The sequence below is a fragment of the Antechinus flavipes genome, chromosome 5, assembly GCF_016432865.1.
Source record: "Antechinus flavipes isolate AdamAnt ecotype Samford, QLD, Australia chromosome 5, AdamAnt_v2, whole genome shotgun sequence".
Lineage (NCBI taxonomy): Eukaryota > Metazoa > Chordata > Mammalia > Dasyuromorphia > Dasyuridae > Antechinus > Antechinus flavipes.
In genome coordinates, this window is record NC_067402.1 from 226,541,546 (window position 1) to 226,559,880 (window position 18,335).

The following is an 18,335-nucleotide window of genomic DNA, read 5'->3' on the forward strand; positions in this document are numbered from 1 at the left end:
TTATCTTTTCATAGAGACATTTAATGAAAATAAACAAATAGGCAAACAAAAATGACATTGCCACTAATTACAATTTTTAAAATTTTATCCACAAGTCAAACTAATTTAAATTAATTGCCACAACAAGGCTTCCAAAAAAAATCCAAAAAATACTTTTGACAACAAACTTTTAACTTATTTGCTAGGGAGAGATGAATTGCCTATAAACTTTGTAAAATCTCCTGGAAAAGGATGTTGGATGATTATGAGGAGTATCATTTCATAAAGCAGAGAGAAGTAATAGAGAATAAAATCAGTTTAAAGAATGCTTTAAGGATACCAAGATATACAATTTAACAAAGTCACCCCAAGAACATTCAAGGATAAAAATGAAAAAAGGGGGCAATTAGGTGGCGCAGTAGATAGAGCACCAGCCCTGAAGTCAAGAGGACCTGAGTTCAAATCTGGTCTCACACACTTAATACTTCCTAGCTGTGTGACCCTGGGCAAGTCACTTAACCCCAATTGCCTCAGCAAAAAATAATTATTATTTTAAAAATGAAAAAAGGATTACAAAAACCATTCCCACATTAACCCACAAAAACCATTTCCGTTAGGAAGAGTGGAATTTTCTCACTTGCATCCTAAAATCAAAATCCTTCAGGTTTTTCTTTTGGAGGTAGAAAGGGCATTACGAAGAACAAAAATGGAAAATTCAGCTAGACTGGACAAAGTAAATACAAAGGAGATCTGTGCTGTAAAAGATATAACTGTGAGGATACTAAGAGACTAGAAGATATGTGAAGGAAATGAAGATATCAAAGAATGGAAAAAATTCTGGGATCTTATTACCAAATAAGAATGATCAAGAGGAGACCAATAACTCAACTGATTTCTTTGTGCTCTCCTATCTATATGAAGTCTATGACAATCATCTTCATCAGTTGAGGACATCCTCAATGATAGTATTAATAGGGAACAATAAGGCTTTTCCAAGCCATGTATAATAGTGAACCATAGATCTCAAGAGTTATCTAAAAGATGTAACAAATATATAACCCCATTGTGCTTATCATTTGTTGATTTGGAAAACACTTTTAAGTTTGGTAGAATAAAACCCTGTTCAATGAGCCTCTCATAAAAATATCAAGTGATATTTGTATACTCCCTTACAGTATTTGCCATTAAGAGATACAGCACAGAATCCAGGTCCAGAAGAGATTCGGGATTCTCTGTGGATGGTGAGGTCTTCTAGATGCTGTTGTTTGTTAATGATATCGTATTGATTACATCAAGCCCCAAGACATTGAAGAGCCTTCTGAAAGAGAAGTCCTATAGTGAAAAGTGTTCAACCTGTACATAAACATAGAAAAGGCCAAGTAGATGAACAATGTCTGTTGCCCAGATTTCAACTTTTCTTTTGGACATATGCTCTGTAGAGTTTGTCCACAGATATGTATATCTAGAACTGTAGAGGGACAGTAAGCTAAGCCCAGAATTGACAATGACAAGGAAAGAAGAAGACTGATTTAGGGAAGCTGAATATCTTCTACTGACCTTTTTATTTCCTAGACTTTCTATCAAAGGTTCATCTTTTCAAAAGTTGCATTTTATAGCTATTGCTATATCTCAGCAACCATTAAAACAACAATGCTTCCAATAGAACTAAAGATTATTAGAAAAGCACATAGTCAGCATTAACAAAGCTGTAGCATATAACCAGTGAAAAACTCACAACAGTAGTAAAGAATGCCATCATGGAATTATATGAAAACAAAAGAAGATAGACTAATATGATACATGGGATATTGAGAAGACAAAATTTGTCCCCTTGCAATGTGGAGAAGGGCTTCGAATTGAATTCTTGGGAGCACTGTACCACTGCATTGAACAAGGACTTTACCTCTAGTTTGTGGGCTTCCTATGGCAAGCTTTTTTTTTTTTTTTTTTTTTGGTGGACTCTGGTTATTATGGGTTTTTTTCCCCTCAATATTATATTTTTCTAAATACATGTAAAGATAGTTTTTTTTTTATGTAATTGCATTTTTTTCTGATTTATATGTGTACATTAACTTTTTAAAATACACATTTCTTTATGAATCATGTTGGGAGAGAAAAATCCGAACAAAAGGGAAAAACCATGAGAGAGAGAGAGAGGAAAAAAAAAAAACAACAGAAAAAAGAAGTGAACATAGCATGTATTGATTTATATTCAGTTTCCATAGTTCTCTATCTGGATGCAGATGACATTTTCTATCCAAATTTTATTGGGATTGCTTTGTATCACTGAAGCACTGAGAAGAACCAAGTCTTTCATAGTTGATCATCGTACAATCTTGCTGTTATTGTATACAATGTATTCCTGCTTTTGCTAGTTTCACTTGGCATCAATTCATGTAAATCTTTCCAGGCCTTTCTGAAATCACCTTGTTCATCAGTTTTTATAGAACAATAATATTCTGTTGTCTTCATATACCACAGCTTATTTAGCCATTCTCCAATTGATGGGCATCTGTTGGTTTTCCAATTCTTTGTTGCCACAAAAAGAGCTTCTAAAAACATTTTTACACATGTGGGTTCTTTCCCCTCCTTTTTGGTTTCTTTGGGATACAGATCCAATAATGGCACTGCTGGATCAAAGGATATGCACAGTTTTCTAGCCCTTTGGGGCTATATTGTGGTCCAAATTGCTCTCGAGAATGGTTGAATCATTGGTTTGAGGTAGTACCTTAGAGTTGTTTAATTTACATTTCTCTGATTGATAATGATTTAGAGCATTTTTTCATATAATTATAGATGACTAATTTTGTCATTTGAAAATTATCCTTTGACCAGTTATCAATTGGTGAATGACTTGTAATAAATTTGACATAGTTCTTTATATACTTAAGAAATGAGACCTTTATCAGAAACACTAACTGTTAAAATGTTTCCCCAGCTTTGTACTTCTCTTTTAATCTTGTTTGTGTTGGTTTTGTTTGTGCAAAAACTTTTTAATGTAACATGTAAATATACATTTAAGATAGTTTTCATCATTCATTTTTGTAAGATATTGTTTTCTAAATTTTTTATCCCCCTTCACCGAGACAGCAAACAATCTGATATAGATTATATATGTACAATACAAGCATCTTTCCATATTTGGCATAGTGTATAAGACACAAGAGCAAAAGGGAAAAATATGTGGCAGACTTTTAGAAAAATACAAATATTCTTGCATGGAAGAGTTGTGATCATCATTATTAGAAGGAATTCGGAAATTATTGGCATCATAGATCCATTTGACTATTGACTCAACCTTTAAAATATTGATCATTTTCATATTTTGTCATTTTTCCCAGTTTGCTGTATGTGAAGTGAAACCTCAGAGGTGTTTTGCATTTTTCTTATTAGTAATTTGGAGTTTTCATATACAATTTCTAAAACAATGATTTCATTCAGAAATTTGGGAAGAAAACAAAACAATTTAAGTCACTCTAATAACTATAGCTATTCCATACAGCATGTTTTTATGTTTTTCTTAAAAATAATTTCAATTGATATACCTCAACAATGATACTGTTTGAGGATGTATTCTGATAGAAGTGGACCTCTTCGATAAAGAGAGCCTTAATTGATCAAAGATGGACAGAAGCAGCTACACCCAGAGAAAGAACACTGGAAATGAATATAAACTGCTTGCATTTATGTTTTTCCTCCCGGGTTATTTATACCTTCTGAATCCAATTCTCCCTGTGCAACAAGAAAACTGTTTGGTTCTGCACACATATATTGTATCTAGGATATACTGCAACCCATTTAACATGTAAAGGACTCTTGCCATCTCGGGGAAGGGGTGGAGGGAGGGAGGGGTAAAATCGGAACAGAAATGAATGCAAGGGATAATGCTGTAAAAATTACCCTGGCATGCGTTCTATCAATAAAAAATTATTAAAAAAATAATAATAATTTCAATTGGGGTAGCTAGTTGGTGCAGTGGATAGAGTCATTTAACCCCAAGTATCTCAGCAAAATATAAAAACAAGTAATAATTTAATCAGCAAAAGTTGCCTTCTTCTTTTCCAGCCCCAGTTGAGAATGAAAGAAAAACAAAACTTTTGTTATAAACATATATAGTTAAAGTATGAAAACATTTTACATAATTGTACATATATAACCTATATCAGATCGTTTACTGTTTTGAGGGCAGAGAGAAGGATAGAATTTGTAACTTAAAACTTCAAAAACAAAAAAAAATGCATGGGTAAGACTGAACTGTTTTTGTGTGTGTGTGCTGAACAATTGGGATCAAGTGACTTAGCCAAGATCACATAGCTAAGTAGTATTAAGTGTCTGAGGTCGGATTTGAACTCAGGTCCTCCTGACTTCAAAGCCAGTGCTCTATCCATTGTGCCACCTAGCTGCCCCGAGACTGTACATTTTTAAACCTTTATCAAAGTGATTGCCTTCTGAGTGAAGAGGAGAGAAAGAATGATGGATGTGAACTTGGAACTTAATTATTAAAAACGAAGATCAAAAATTGTTTTTATGTGTAATTTGGAAAAAATAAAATTTTTTAATTTAAAAAAGCATATATTCAAGGAAAACAAATTTCCATGTTGGCCGTATTCCAACATATGGAAACTAATCTATATCTCTTTTTATATACACATACACACATATATCAATACCTATATATGCATACATAGATGTATTTGTGTGTACATATGTTTACTCATTTATCTATCAGGAGCTGATTACCATTCTTTATCATTAGATCTCTGGAATAGTGGTTGGTCATTATATTGATGAAAATTTCTAACTTATTCAATGTATAAAGTGTTCTAATTCTATTCAGTTCACTCTGTATCAGTTCATATATGGCTTTCCAGATTTTTCTAAAACCATTCCTTTCTTCATTTCATCACACAATAGTATTCTATCACGTTCATATTCAAAAACTTGTTCAGCCATTCCCCACTTGATAGGCACCCCATATTCTTTGACATCTAAAAGTCACCATAAGTATTTTAGTACATCCTTAGTTTTTTTTTCCTTTCTTTCTCCTTTCTTCTCTTTCCCTTCAATTTCCCTTTTAAATAAAATGTAATTCTATAGCTAGCTGTTTATATATATATATATATATATATATATATTTTTTTTTTTTTCTCTTTAACCTCCTTTAACCAATTCAGATAAAAGTAAACTTCAAGTGTCAGCTACTCTCCCCAATCTTTCTCCTTGATTATATTGATGTTTACTGGTATACCTGATGATATGACATAAATTTCCCTAGCCTTCCCCCATTCTTCCCAGTATACTCCTCATCTCCTCTCTTTCATTCTTTTCTTAAGATTAACAAGATATAACAGAATCATTCCAAAACCTTCTGTCTAATTAGAATTCTCTGTGACCTCTTAATGATAGAGTTCAAAGAGGATATGACTTTAATTTCTTCATAATGTATGTTAGCAGTTTATCTTTCTTTAGCTCTTTATAAGTTTTCATTAGTTGTTACCTTTAACACTATGAGTTTGAACTTTAGAGTTTCTACTTTGCTGTAATCTTTTCACCAATACTTCTAGGATGTCCTCTATTAAAAGTTCATTCCTCCCCCTTTCCTCCATATGATGATGTTTTGCTGCGTAAATTATTCTTGTTTAAAAGCCTATCTCTTTTGCCTTCTGGAATATTATATTATTATATTAAATAGGTTAGAATCTCTCCACTCCTTCATTGTAGTAGTAGCTGCTAAATTATGTGCAATCCTTATTGTAAATCCTTGGTTATTGAATTCCTTCTTTCTGACTGATTACAGTATATTTTCTTTGATTTGGAAGCTCTGGATTTTGACTATGATAATCCTAGGAGTTTTTGTTTAGGGATTTCTTTCAGGAGGTAACTAGTGTATTCTTTTTGGCTCTGTTTTGTAATCTGATTCTGAACAGTTTCCTTTTATATGTACTTTCAATCCTTAAATTTTCTCTCCTCTATCTCTTTTCTACATCATTTAGGCAAAGTTTTGTACCAAGACTTATACCACACTTTAATTCCTTTTCCAGTTTTTCTTCCATGGCTCTTTTATTTTCCCCCTTTAGTGCCATCATTTTATTTATAAAAAACATTTTGAACTTTTTTTTTCTCTTTTTAAAAAATTATAGCTTTTTATTTTATATATATGGATGATTTTTTACATTCACCTCTACAAAACCCTGTTTTCTAATTTTTTTCCCTTCTTTTCTCCCCCTCCCCCAGTCAGCAGGTGATCCAATATATGTTAAACATGTACAGTTCCTCTATACATATTGTCACAAATATGCTACACAAGAAAAATCAGATACAAAAGGGAAAAAATGAGAAAGAAAACAAAATGCAAGCAAACAACAAAAAGAGTGAAATTACTATATTGTGATCCACATTCAGTTCCCACAGTCCTCTCTTTGAGTGCAGATGGCTTTCTTTATCACAAGATCATTGGAACTGGTCTGAATCAATTCATTGTTGAAGAGAGCCACATCCGTAAGAATTGATCATAATGTAATCTTGCTGTTGTTGTATATAATGATCTCCTGGTTCTGCTCATTTCACCTAGCCTCAGTTCTGCAGGCTTCTCTGAAATCATCCTGCTGCTCATTTCTTATAAAACAATAATATTCTATAACATTCTTATGTCATAACTTATTCAGTCATTCTCCAATTGATGGGCATCAATTTCCAGTTTCTTGCCACAACAAAAAGGACTGCCACAAACATTTTTGCACATGTAGATCCTTTCTGTCTTTTATGATCTCTTTAGGATACAAGCCCAGTAGAAACACTGCTGGATCAAAGGGTATGTACATGAACTCTTTTCAAACACTTATTTTATTGCTTTCAGAAATTGTAGTTGAGGGGGCAGCTAGGTGATGGAGGCCAAATATTTCCTAACTGTGTGACCCTCCTGGGCAAGTCACTTAACCCCAATTGTGTTAACAAAACAAAACAAAACAAAAAATTGTAGTTGAAAATGTGCCTAAACATTAATACATTATTGGTGGAGCTGTGAATGGATCCAACCATTCTGGAGAGCAAGTTGGAACTATGTCCAAAGAGTTATCAAACTGCATATCCTTTGATCCAACAGTGTTTCTAAGTGGACTTATCTCCCAAAGAGATCTTAAAGGAAGAAAAGGGACCTGCACGTGCAAAAATGTTTGTGGGGCTCTTTTTGTTGTGGCAAGAACCTGGAAATTGAGTGGATGCCCATCAGTTGGATAATGGCTGAATAAGTTATAGTATAATGACTATTATGGAATATTATTGTTCTATAAGAAATGAGCAGCAGGATGATTTTAGAGAGGCCTGGACAGACTTACATTAATTATTGCTAAGTGGAATGAGCAGAACCGGGAGATCATTATATATAGCAACAGCAAGATTATACTATGATCAATTCTCATGGATGTAGCTCTCTTCAACAATGAGATGATTCAGACCAGTTCCAGTGATCTTGTAATGAAGAAAGCCATTTGCGCTCAGAAGACTGTGGGAATTGATTGTAGTTTACAACATAGCATTTTCATTCTTTTTGTTATTGTTCGCTTGCATTTTATTTCTCATTTTTTTCCAGTCTGATTTGACTTTTCTTGTGCAGCAAAATAATGGTATAAATACGTATGCATATATTGGATTTAACATATATCTAGTATATATTAATCTATTATATTATTATTATGTTAAATATATGTTTTACATATATTGAGCTACTTGCCATGGTGGGGGGTGGGGTGCGGAGAATTGAGACACAAGGTTTTGCAAGAGTTAATGTCGCAGAATTATCCATCATATGTTTTGAAAAATAAAAAGCTTTAATAAAAAAGAAAATGTGCTCAAGCTGTAATTTTCTTTGAGACTTTTTTAGTGAATTTAAAAAAAAATTCTTCTGAATTTTTTTTTGTAATTTTATTTTTATTTTCAGTTCCAAATTTTTTCCCTCCCTTAGCCCCCTCTTCCACACATTAATAAGATAAAAAATGTCATACTCATTATATATAAAGTCGTGCAACATATGTTTTCTGCATTAACCATGTTCTGGAGAGGGAAAAAAAGGCAAGAAGCAAAAAAGAAGAAAATATGCTTGTCTTCACTTTGAGTTCATCAGTCTCTATCTAGAGCTAAATAGCACTTTTCATCATGAGTCCTTAGGAATTTTCATGGATCATTGTATTTAATCAAAGAAGCTAATTCTTTCACAGTTGATCATTTACATTGTTCTTCTGGTCCTGCTCACTTCGCTCACTTCAAATTATGTCTTCCCAGATTTTTCTGAAACCATTTTATCTTGTCCTTTTAGCACAGTCATTCCTTTACAATCATAGGCTATATCTTGTTCGTTCTTTCCCCCATTGATGGTAGGGGGGAACCCTTAGTTTCCAATTCTTTGTCACCACAAAGAGTTGCTAGAGGTATTTTTGTACAGATGAGTCCTTTTTCTTTTATCTCCTATACCTAATAATAATATTATCAAGTCAGAGAGTATGGTGTGGTTTTATTTTGTTTTTTTGCTCATTCTTCCAGTTTGTTTCTTGTTTTTTACTTGTTAGGGCTGGACTCTGGTGCTTCTGGAGATAAGGTCTAAAGTGGTTCTAGTTGCTGCTTTCTTGGGGCAGTGAATGTTATTCTGGTATCTCAAACAGTCTTTAGATCTGCTAACCAATAGCACTATTGAAGCAGTCTGATCAGTCGTAGCTGATAACTGCCCTTAGTTTGGCCAGCGTCAGACATGTGAGAGCTCTGCTGGGAAAGAGATGAAACTATACCCACCCCTTTGGTCCAAAATTCTTGCGTTACTCACTCTTCTTCAGGCTTCAGCCCCAGGATGGAGCTTGGACTGCTTCTCACCCTGGTGCCCACTGCTTCTCTTACTCAATTCTGGCCTGCAGGTCTCTGTCTTCTTGTGCTGATAGAGCAGAAAAATAATTCACTGTGACTTGCATTTCCCCATCAGATTTGTGTCTGCCATGTTTCCTAAATTTATTTGGAGTTTTGTGAGGGAGCTCACTGTACTTTTCCTACTATTCTGCATTTTGTCCCATATAATACCTTAAAAAAGGGAATGTGGATTCTATTCAATATTATAAAATTTTCTTTAAAATCCATGTTGTTCGATACTGTTTGAGGATGTATTCTGATGGAAGTGGATCTCTTCGATAAAGAGAGCCTTAATTGATCAAAGATGGACAGAAGCAGCTACACCCAGAGAAAGAACACTGGGAAATGAATATAATCTGCTTGCATTTTTGTTTTTCTTCCCAGTTATTTATACCTTCTGAATTCAATTCTCCCTGTGCAACAAGAAAACTGTTCGGTTCTGCACACATATATTGTATCTAGGATATACTGTAACCCATTCAACATGTAAAGGAGTGCTTGCCATCTGGGGGAAGGGATGGAGGGAAGGAGGGGAAAAATCGGAACAGAAATGAATGCAAGGGATAATGCTGTAAAAAATTACCCTGGCATGCGTTCTATCAATAAAAAGTTATTTAAAAAAAAAAATCCATGTTGTTTTGTGTAACAGACTCTTGCTTTATTCTCCATGTTTTTGTTTTATGTTTATTAGGTGCAGATTTATTGAAGTTAACCAGAGATGATGTTATTCAAATTTGTGGCCCTGCTGATGGAATCCGACTCTTTAATTCTTTAAAGGGGCGGTATGTAATTAGTTTTAGGGTGAATTTAGGTTTCACACATTGGTTTGGGGGTGAGGTCCACAGTATTTTGTGGTGCACTTAGCTACCCTGTCAAAATTTCTTCATTATGGCCCAGAGGACTCCTTATCTTACCACATATTTTATTATCTGGGGAAGAGAAATTATGCTGTAATTTAAGGATGAATGAAATGGAGCAGAGGCCATTTTGAATGTTAAAAGAACTCATTGTATATTAGATATCATGTATTCATCCCCTGTCTTCTTATTGCTCTGACAAGCACTGATAATAAACACATGCTAGATGTGCCAATACAATTTAAAATAGTGACTGCAGCCTAGGAACAAAGTATTTGTATTACCTACATGACTAGCATATGCATATTTTAGAGTTTTTGAGTTTGGGAAGACTTTATGGAAAAAGTAAGATTTTAAGACTTGGCTTGAAGAGAAACTGAGTGCTGATAGAAAACCAGACCTAGAGCCATGAAGATCAGGATTCAAGTTCTCTGACACAGACTAGCTTTATTACCCCTGGCAAGACATTTTAAATGCTGTCCCTAAAGGCTCTAGTCCAGAATTGGCAAACTGCAAGTACAACTCCCAAGGACAATGCAATTGGGAAATGTTTAAATCAATAAATAAAGATTCAGTAGGGGCAGCTAGATGGTGTAATGGATAGAGCACTAGCCCTGGAGTCAGAAGGACCTGAGTTTAAATCTGGCCTCAGATACTTAACACTTCCTAGCTGTGTGACTCAGCTAGTCATTAAAATCCCAATCACTAAATCCCAGTTGCCTCACAACCTACCCCTCCAAAAAAAAAAAAAATAAAGTAAATGTACAGTGTAGTATATGTAATGAAGATCTGTGCCTTTCTAACCCAATATGCAGCAGGCAGGGATTCATTTCTAGTTGAGTTTGACTATACTGCTCCAGATAACTCCCTAAAACTGTAAGTTTAAAGAAAGTGCCAACATGCATTGATGAGGAGTTTTCTCACCTCAGAGCAACTTATGCCATTGAAATCAGTCAATAAGTATCTATTAAGTTCGCTCTTCACTGCTAAGTGCTAGATTACAGATCCTTTCCTTTTAATAGAAACTGTGATATTTTAAGAAGAAAGGAGTAGGGCAAAAGACTTCATTTATAAGCAATTTAATGTCACATTGGTAGGTGATGGAATGTATTCGCAAGAAAACAGGTTGAATTATCGTATAGAAGGTGACTCAATATAGTCTGCTGAGAGTTCTTTGAAACAAATCTTGGGCCTGGTCCATAGTATATGGAATTTATACTTCTAGTTTCTTTTGAAAGTGGTCTTATTGATCACAAAGTATTGATTGTTACCTTTAAAGTTGGTGTCTCACAAAATGTGCCTGCCTTATAAGATGTTTCCTCCCTAGGATGGTGAGGCCCAGGCTGACAATTTATGTTTGTCAGGAATCCTTGCAGTTGAGAGAGCAGCAGCAACAGCAGCAGCAGCAGCAGCAGCAGCAGCAGCCAACACCGCAGCAGCAGCTAAAACAAGAGAATGGAGACTCAAGTGGTGCTTTCTTTGGTAAGTCATTCAGAAGAAAACAAGATGGATTCAAAGAGAAGTGAGAGGAAGATCCAAGGGTTTACATGATGGGGGTTCACTAAGCAACATTTCTAGGGTCAAATACAAATTTCTTTATTTACCTTTTTAAACCTTTCACAAGCTAACTCCAAACTTCTTTTCTAATCTTACATTACTTCCTTTCAATTCATTGGTCCAGTTCTTCATACATAGCACTACATGTTCTTTCTCCCTACTTTTTCATTTTCTGTCCCTCATGCCTGGAAGAGGTTCCTCCTTTTAGAATTTTTAATTTCCTTCAAGACTCAGTTCAAGTGCTACTTTCTACATGAAGCATTTAGCTAACATCCTCCCCCCCAGTTGTTCACATCCTCCCTCCCCCAAATCACCTTATATCTATTTTGTATCTGCCTTGTATTTACCAACATATGTACATGTTGTTTTCCCCTCTAGAATATAAGCTCCTGGAGAGTAAGAGCTATGTGATTTTTGCCTTTATAATATTCCTAGTAGTTAGTTCATATCTGGCACATTGTAGGAAAGCAATAAATACTTTTTGATTGTTCTATTGATTGATTAACTATGCAGGAATATCCTTGCTTAGGAAACAATCTGCCCCTGACTCCTGATTCTGTCTTCACTTTGCAGTGTACCATGCCATCTTTCTGGAAGAATTGACAACTGTTGAGCTGACAGAGAAAATTGCTCAGCTTTTCAGTATTTCCCCTTGTCAGATCAATCAGATCTACAAACAGGGGCCAACAGGAATCCATGTGCTCATCAGTGATGAGGTAAATTCTGAGTAGACTTCTATCATCAAGCAATTTAACATTCCAGAAAGTAGCATAGAATACAGTTCCAATCAAATATAGTAGGCACTGTTCTTTGTCAGACTCCTTTTTTCTACTTACAACTAAAATGTCTTCTTCAAACACGTGAAATACCTGAGCAAGAGGACAGATGACTGAAGGTTTTTGAAGACTAGCCACATAAAGAACATGAGTTTAGAAGGATAGTCTTCCTATTCAAGACCTCATGGTGGGAGGGGTGTGTGCTCAAAGATAAAGAATTCAAGAAGCTAACCATTTTCAGTTTACTTGAAATGTTATAAAAGCTGACTAACTCAATGCAAATGGTTCCCAAATCCCTCTCTTCCTTCAAGAGTACTTAAAATTCCACATTGTATAGAAAACCTTTCTCAGGACCCTCTGTTGATAGTGCTTTCTCTCTAAGATTATTTTCCATCTACTCTGTATGATGTGTCTTGCATGTACATAGTTATTTGCTTCTTATCTCCACTATTGCACTTTCCCTAGTACAATGCCTGGCACATAGTAAGACCTTAATCAATAATTATTGTGTCATGTATATTTAGTTGTAGTCTTCTCAGCTCCAATCCCACAGCATCAAATAGTCATTGGGCATCTCATATACGTCCAACAAAGAATTCATTATTATTTCTCTCTCCCTGCTCCTCTAAAAAAAACAAAAACAAAACCAGCACCCATTTTTCCAGACTTACCTATCACTGTTAAGTGATAGGGACCATCCTTCCAGTCACCCAGCTTTACAACCTCAGTATCATCCTAAATTTTCATCCCACCTATCCAGTCAGTTGCCAAATTTTGTCATTTTTCCAAATCTCTACAAATATCTGTTCCTTTCCAGTCAAAGCTCCACTCTAATTTGAGATCTTCCATCATCTCTCACCTGGACTTCAACAACAGCCTCTTACTTTTGGTATATTGTCCATGCCTTTCCAATCTAATCTCTCCATAGATCTCCATTTTCTCCTAATTCCTGTCTGATCTTGTCACTTACCCTAAATAAACTGCATTGCTTCCCATAGCTTCAAGGATAAACTCTTGGATAACTCAAGGATAAAGTTCTTCATAATCTAGCCTCCTTCCTGCCTTTCCAGTCTTCTTACATTTTTACTACTTCTTTAACTCTTTTAACCATAGTGGTCTGCTCGGTGTTTGGCATACATGACGTGCTTCGTCAGACATCTGTTGATTCCTCTGCACTTGCTTTCCCCTGCTGGGAATGCTTCACTCATTACCCCTCTGTCTTATTCTGTTTTCAAGACTTAGCTCAAGTGCCTGCCCTGGTGGTCTCTTCCACAAATTATCTTCAGTCCATATTCCTTCCTCAAACTATCTTGTGTTCATTTTGTATATATCCTGTATATACTCATGTGTACATGTTTTCTCCCCAATTAGAATATTAAGTTCCTTGAAGGCAGGGACTGTTTGACTTATCTTTATATATACAGTGGTTAGCATAGTGCTTCGAACATAGTAAGTTTATAAATGTTTGTTGATTAGTGTCATTGAGCTAATGTGCTTAATGTGTGTCCAGTAGCTTTCTGTTTAAACTTTTAGAAGCTTTAGTCTCTTTTTTAATTTTTAATTCTCACTTCCAAATTCTCTCCCTCCCCATCCACTGAAAAGGCATGAAATACAATGCTCAGTGTACATGTGAAGTCATGTAGACATATTTCTGTATTAATCATGTTCTCAAAAAAGAGAGAGAAATATGCTTCAGTCTGCATTATGAATTCTTTTTCAATTTTGTATCTAAAGGGAGATAGCACTTTTCATCACAATTCCTTTGGAATTTTGGTGAATCATATTCATCAGAATTGCCAGATCTTTCACAGTTCATCCATTATTGATCCATTGTTACAACATTACTGTTACTATATACTGTGTTTTCCTGATTCTTCTTCCTTCTCTCTGCATCAGTTCACATAGATTTCAGGATCCTCTGAAACCATCCCCTTCATAATTTCTTATAGCAGAATAGTATTCTGTCACATTCATATACCATAACTTGTTCAGACTTTTCCCAATTGAGAGGAATTCTCAATTTCCATTTCTTTGCCACACACAAAAAAGGCTGCTATAAATATTTTTTGTACATATAAGTCCTTTTCCCTTTTTTTTGATCTCTTTGGAATACAGCTTTACTAGTGGGATCGTTATAGCAAAAAGATATGCATAGTTTGTATAGCTCTTGGGATATAGTTCCAAATTGTTCATTAAAATGGTTGGACCATTTCACAATTCCATCAACAGTGTATAAAGGTCCCAATTTTTCCATATTCCTCTCCAGCATTTGTGTTTTCCTTTTCTGTCATTTTAACCAATCTGATAAGAGTAAGATGATACGCAGAGTTGTTTTAATTTACATTTCCCTTATATAAGTAATTTGGAGCATTTTTTTTTTCACTAAGTTTTATTGCTTCTTTTAGATGATTCAGAACTTTCAGGAGGAAGCCTGTTTTGTTCTGGACACAATGAAAGGTAATAATAGAACAATAAAAATATACACATATTTTTAATTTGCTCTGATCTGTAATTTCATCTGTAGTATTCTGATGAAACTCCCTCTACCAAAATAGATTAGCAACTGTTGCAAGTTACATTCTTAAAAAGTTGTCCTAAGCACTAAGAATTAAGTGATTTGCTTAAAATCCTATAACCACTCTGTGTCAGAAGTGTGTCATTCAAATCTTCCTAATACTCAGCATCTCCAGGCACTATATCAGGATGCCTATATTTCCAATCTACCACTTGTTAAAGTACTTAAGATTTTTTCATACATTTTTCATCTCTTTGAGAGGAAGAAAAGGAAAGTAGTATTAGTTGTGTTATGTTAGTGAGGAAACAAGCTTTAAGAGTTTGTTTAATATAAATTATCTTATGCCATTATTAACCACTTCATAGCTATTCAGTTAGTGGCAGAAATCCTGCCTCCAGTAATAGTTCATGTTATTTGTTCTACTTTTATGCTATAAGTACATTGTTCTGTTGTAAAAGCTAAGAAATCCTGTTTTTTCTCTGATCTTTCTCGTCTAAGAATCTATCACACTTCTTTCCATCCTTGCTGTGTTTTGGATGCGACAAATGATCTTTCTGCTTCTTTTTCAGCGGAAACCAATGATAGCTACCATATCATTTTGAAATAGAAGGGGAACATCCCATGCTGGGTAGCTGCTGCTTCTTTCTCCCCTTGGACACTCCCCCTCTTGCAGAGGGCTATGGATAGAGAGTTGGAGGTCTGCAGGAGCCTGACTGATGGAGAGTGGGAGGCGGGGTGGTGCTACACTCCAGAGGTGTAAATCCCAGTCCTCCATTCCTTGCCCCAACCCTCTTGCCACACACAAACTCCTGCCTGGCATGCAGCTCTGCAGCTATTTGTTAGTTATAATTTCTGGATTGTGTTGTTGAATATTAATAGAAACTTGTCACATCATTTAGATTTTATGTAGGGCATAATGATGATGGGAATTGTGTGATGTTTAATTGAACTACGCTAAATTTTATGATAATCTGGAGCAATGTAATTTTTTCTAATATATAAATAAAAATTAATATCTCTATTCTTTAGACTACCCAGCAACCAACTCCCCCATGACATGCTTGCAGTCTCTGCTTTCACAGCAGTGTACTTATTCCTGGAAAGCAGAATGGTGAGGGAAAAAAATTTCCCCATGTACTGTATATATCCTGCCATTACCCTCTTGACACTACATGGTGATCCTGCATTGCTGTGGGGAAATGTGAGTTTACATGGAGAATCAAGGAAACAGCTGCCAAAAGTGACCCACCAGTAGGGTCACTGAATGAAATATTGAAATGAAATATAAGGGCTCACTCTCCTTTTGGGTTTTTTTTTGGGGGAGTGGGAGTGTTTCTGTGGGTTAGGAACGCTATTACACAGTAAAGTTGGCAGGATTTGAGCACTGATTGTTCTTCCCAAAGTTAATTTTTTCCAATGAAGTTTTCAGACTTTTTAATATATAGGACCTTTTTCTCTATCCTGTGCCCTCATTTCTAATGTAAGAGGCACTTTTGTTTATGTAGTATTCTTAACTGGGTACTTTTTAAGAGAATCTTTCTCTTAAGTAGAAAGAGCCCTAGACCAGAAGTCAAGACCTGGCTTCTAATTCTTAACTCTGCATTAATTGACTCTGTGATCCTAGGCAACTTAATCCTTTTGGGCCTTTCTTTTCTTATCTATAAAATAAATAATGTGAATAAAGTGATCTCCAAGGTCCTTTTTAGCTCTCAAATCTAGACTTTTATGATGATATTTGTATTCACACCCTTCCCATATGTGTTCTACTTTAAAGTTCTACTTTTTAAAAAGTGATTGTGTCTGTGGGTATACCTTTCTTATTTTACATGTAGATTGCTAAAATTTCTTTTACTAATTAAGTTACAGCTGAAGAAGACAATGTTAAAAGATTCTTGTATGGGTTTGGATTTTTTTTAAGCACTTGATAAAACTTAATTGGTTTTTATACAAAGGAAATTTTTGTCCATTAAAGTTATCTTGCAATGTAATCTAATTTCTTTTGGTTTAAAGCAAATTGAAAATCTTTAAGGTAGAAAAGATTAAAAATGGTTTCTTAGTTATTTCTAAAAAAGTTTTACTAAACCAACCTGACATAACTTTTGGAGGATATCTCTCAGATGTTCTCATTTTCTGGGAATAATCACAGTTATGCCACACATTCACCATAACCAAAGGTTCCTCAGCATTGACCTCACTTCTTGTGTCAGCTCATGATACATTTGTCATAGATTATGCTAATTGTCATAGTGTTTTGAGAGAAGTATTCAAAGTTCCAGTAATGGACATACATTTGTGTCTCCTAAAGTGAGGCCCCCTCAGATTACCAGTAGGCTGTCTTTATTGCCAAGAAAATTTATTAGACCTCTTTTGTGTATCAGTCTAAAAGGATTGTATAATAATGAAACCTACAATAAGTACCTGAAATGAAATTTTTTAAAAAGTAGTTTTTGTTTTACTTAAGTTGAAGAAATAAAGATGTTTGATAGTTAGCTGTCCGGCTCCACTCGTTTCCTCCACACCTCACTCCACTCCCACCCCACCCCCCAAAAAATGGAATCACAACTTGCTTAACTAAATACTGCCTTTTAGCAGTTCTTTGAAAAATGATACTTCTGAACCATTCAAAATAAAGACTTGAATCCTTACTAGGAGTCCAATTCAAAATTCTGAGGATAAGAAAATGTACCAGGACCAAATACGAAACAATGAGAGTACTTTCATAATCCATGCAACCAAGCCAATCTCAAATAATTTCTAGGTTCACAGTGTAGATCATTTTGACATCTGAATTTTAATGGAGAGAAGGAACTGATAAGATAGGAAGATGTGGGTACTTCCAAGAGAGATAATAGCCAACCAAATGAGAAATAACATGTCTGAGCAAAATGTTTGAAAGTCTGAATTGATAGAACCAGTTGCTAACCTTTGTCACTTTAAGAACAGTGTGAACCACAAGAATGGGCAGAATCATGGTGCTTTCTGTAGCAGTGAGTGGACAGAGAACAAAGGAGAATTTGGCTATTGGTATATTCTTTTTAGTTTGCTGTGACAAAGGAAGGCCAGTGCTCTACAGACTTATTTCTTGGACCCATAATTTGTCTGATAACACTTTTACTGTGGAGTCTCAGTGCCTCTCTTTCAGAGCCTAAAATTACATCACTGTGAAGAGCTGGATTTTTAATTTTTACCTTTAAATGAAATTTAAAAGAGCTTCATTCTTGTTTTAGTTTTCCCCATCTAGCAAATGTTTTAACAGTTCTAGGTGGTGGTGTTTAGTTTGTGAATTAAAGAGCTAAAAAGAATCCAGCTTCTGAAAAATGGATTTTATTGTTTTTTCCTCTATATTTTCAGCTTCCTTGGCCATGGAGCTTCTCTAGGAATTTCATCATTGTTATTGTTTAGAGTGTTAGAAACTCTCTGTTGATGGCAACAGAACCTGGGCAAATGCCCCACCTACTTAGACTCTAATTTATGTTCTAAGTCATGTAGAATAAGCACTGTCATTTTTTCCTGCTTCTCCTTTTGGTAGTTGATGTATTTCTTGAATTGTGCAGGAAGACCTTAGCAAAATCTTTATACTATAGTAGTGCAAAACAGAACTTGGTTTTATTAGCCATACTTCAGAGATTAAATGAGAAAAGACCTAGGATACTTTTGTTTGAGGTTGGTGAAGAGAGACTTGAGGTAAGAATGTGTATTTTGCCAAAACAGGAAGTAACTCCAACACCTATTGACTCCACTATAAAATATCATTTAATTTTC

The 18,335-nt window shown here is 35.0% G+C and overlaps 1 protein-coding gene across 2 annotated transcripts in view; it reads left to right on the top strand.

Annotated features, from left to right (window-relative positions):
* The window catches only part of TFCP2 (transcription factor CP2), a 65,506-nt gene extending 48,444 nt beyond the window's left edge, over window positions 1-17,062 (top strand). The window contains exons 11-15 of one of the 2 annotated variants that reach the window (XM_051962917.1): window positions 9,560-9,650; window positions 11,053-11,207; window positions 11,856-11,998; window positions 14,464-14,515; window positions 15,143-17,062. In XM_051962917.1, the coding sequence (XP_051818877.1) occupies window positions 9,560-9,650; window positions 11,053-11,207; window positions 11,856-11,998; window positions 14,464-14,515; window positions 15,143-15,180 (479 nt within the window). In that variant the 3' untranslated portion in view covers window positions 15,181-17,062. The remainder of the gene's footprint in view (window positions 1-9,559; window positions 9,651-11,052; window positions 11,208-11,855; window positions 11,999-14,463; window positions 14,516-15,142) is intronic. The other variant, XM_051962918.1, reaches the window with a different exon arrangement.
* The last annotated feature ends 1,273 nt before the right edge of the window (window positions 17,063-18,335 follow it).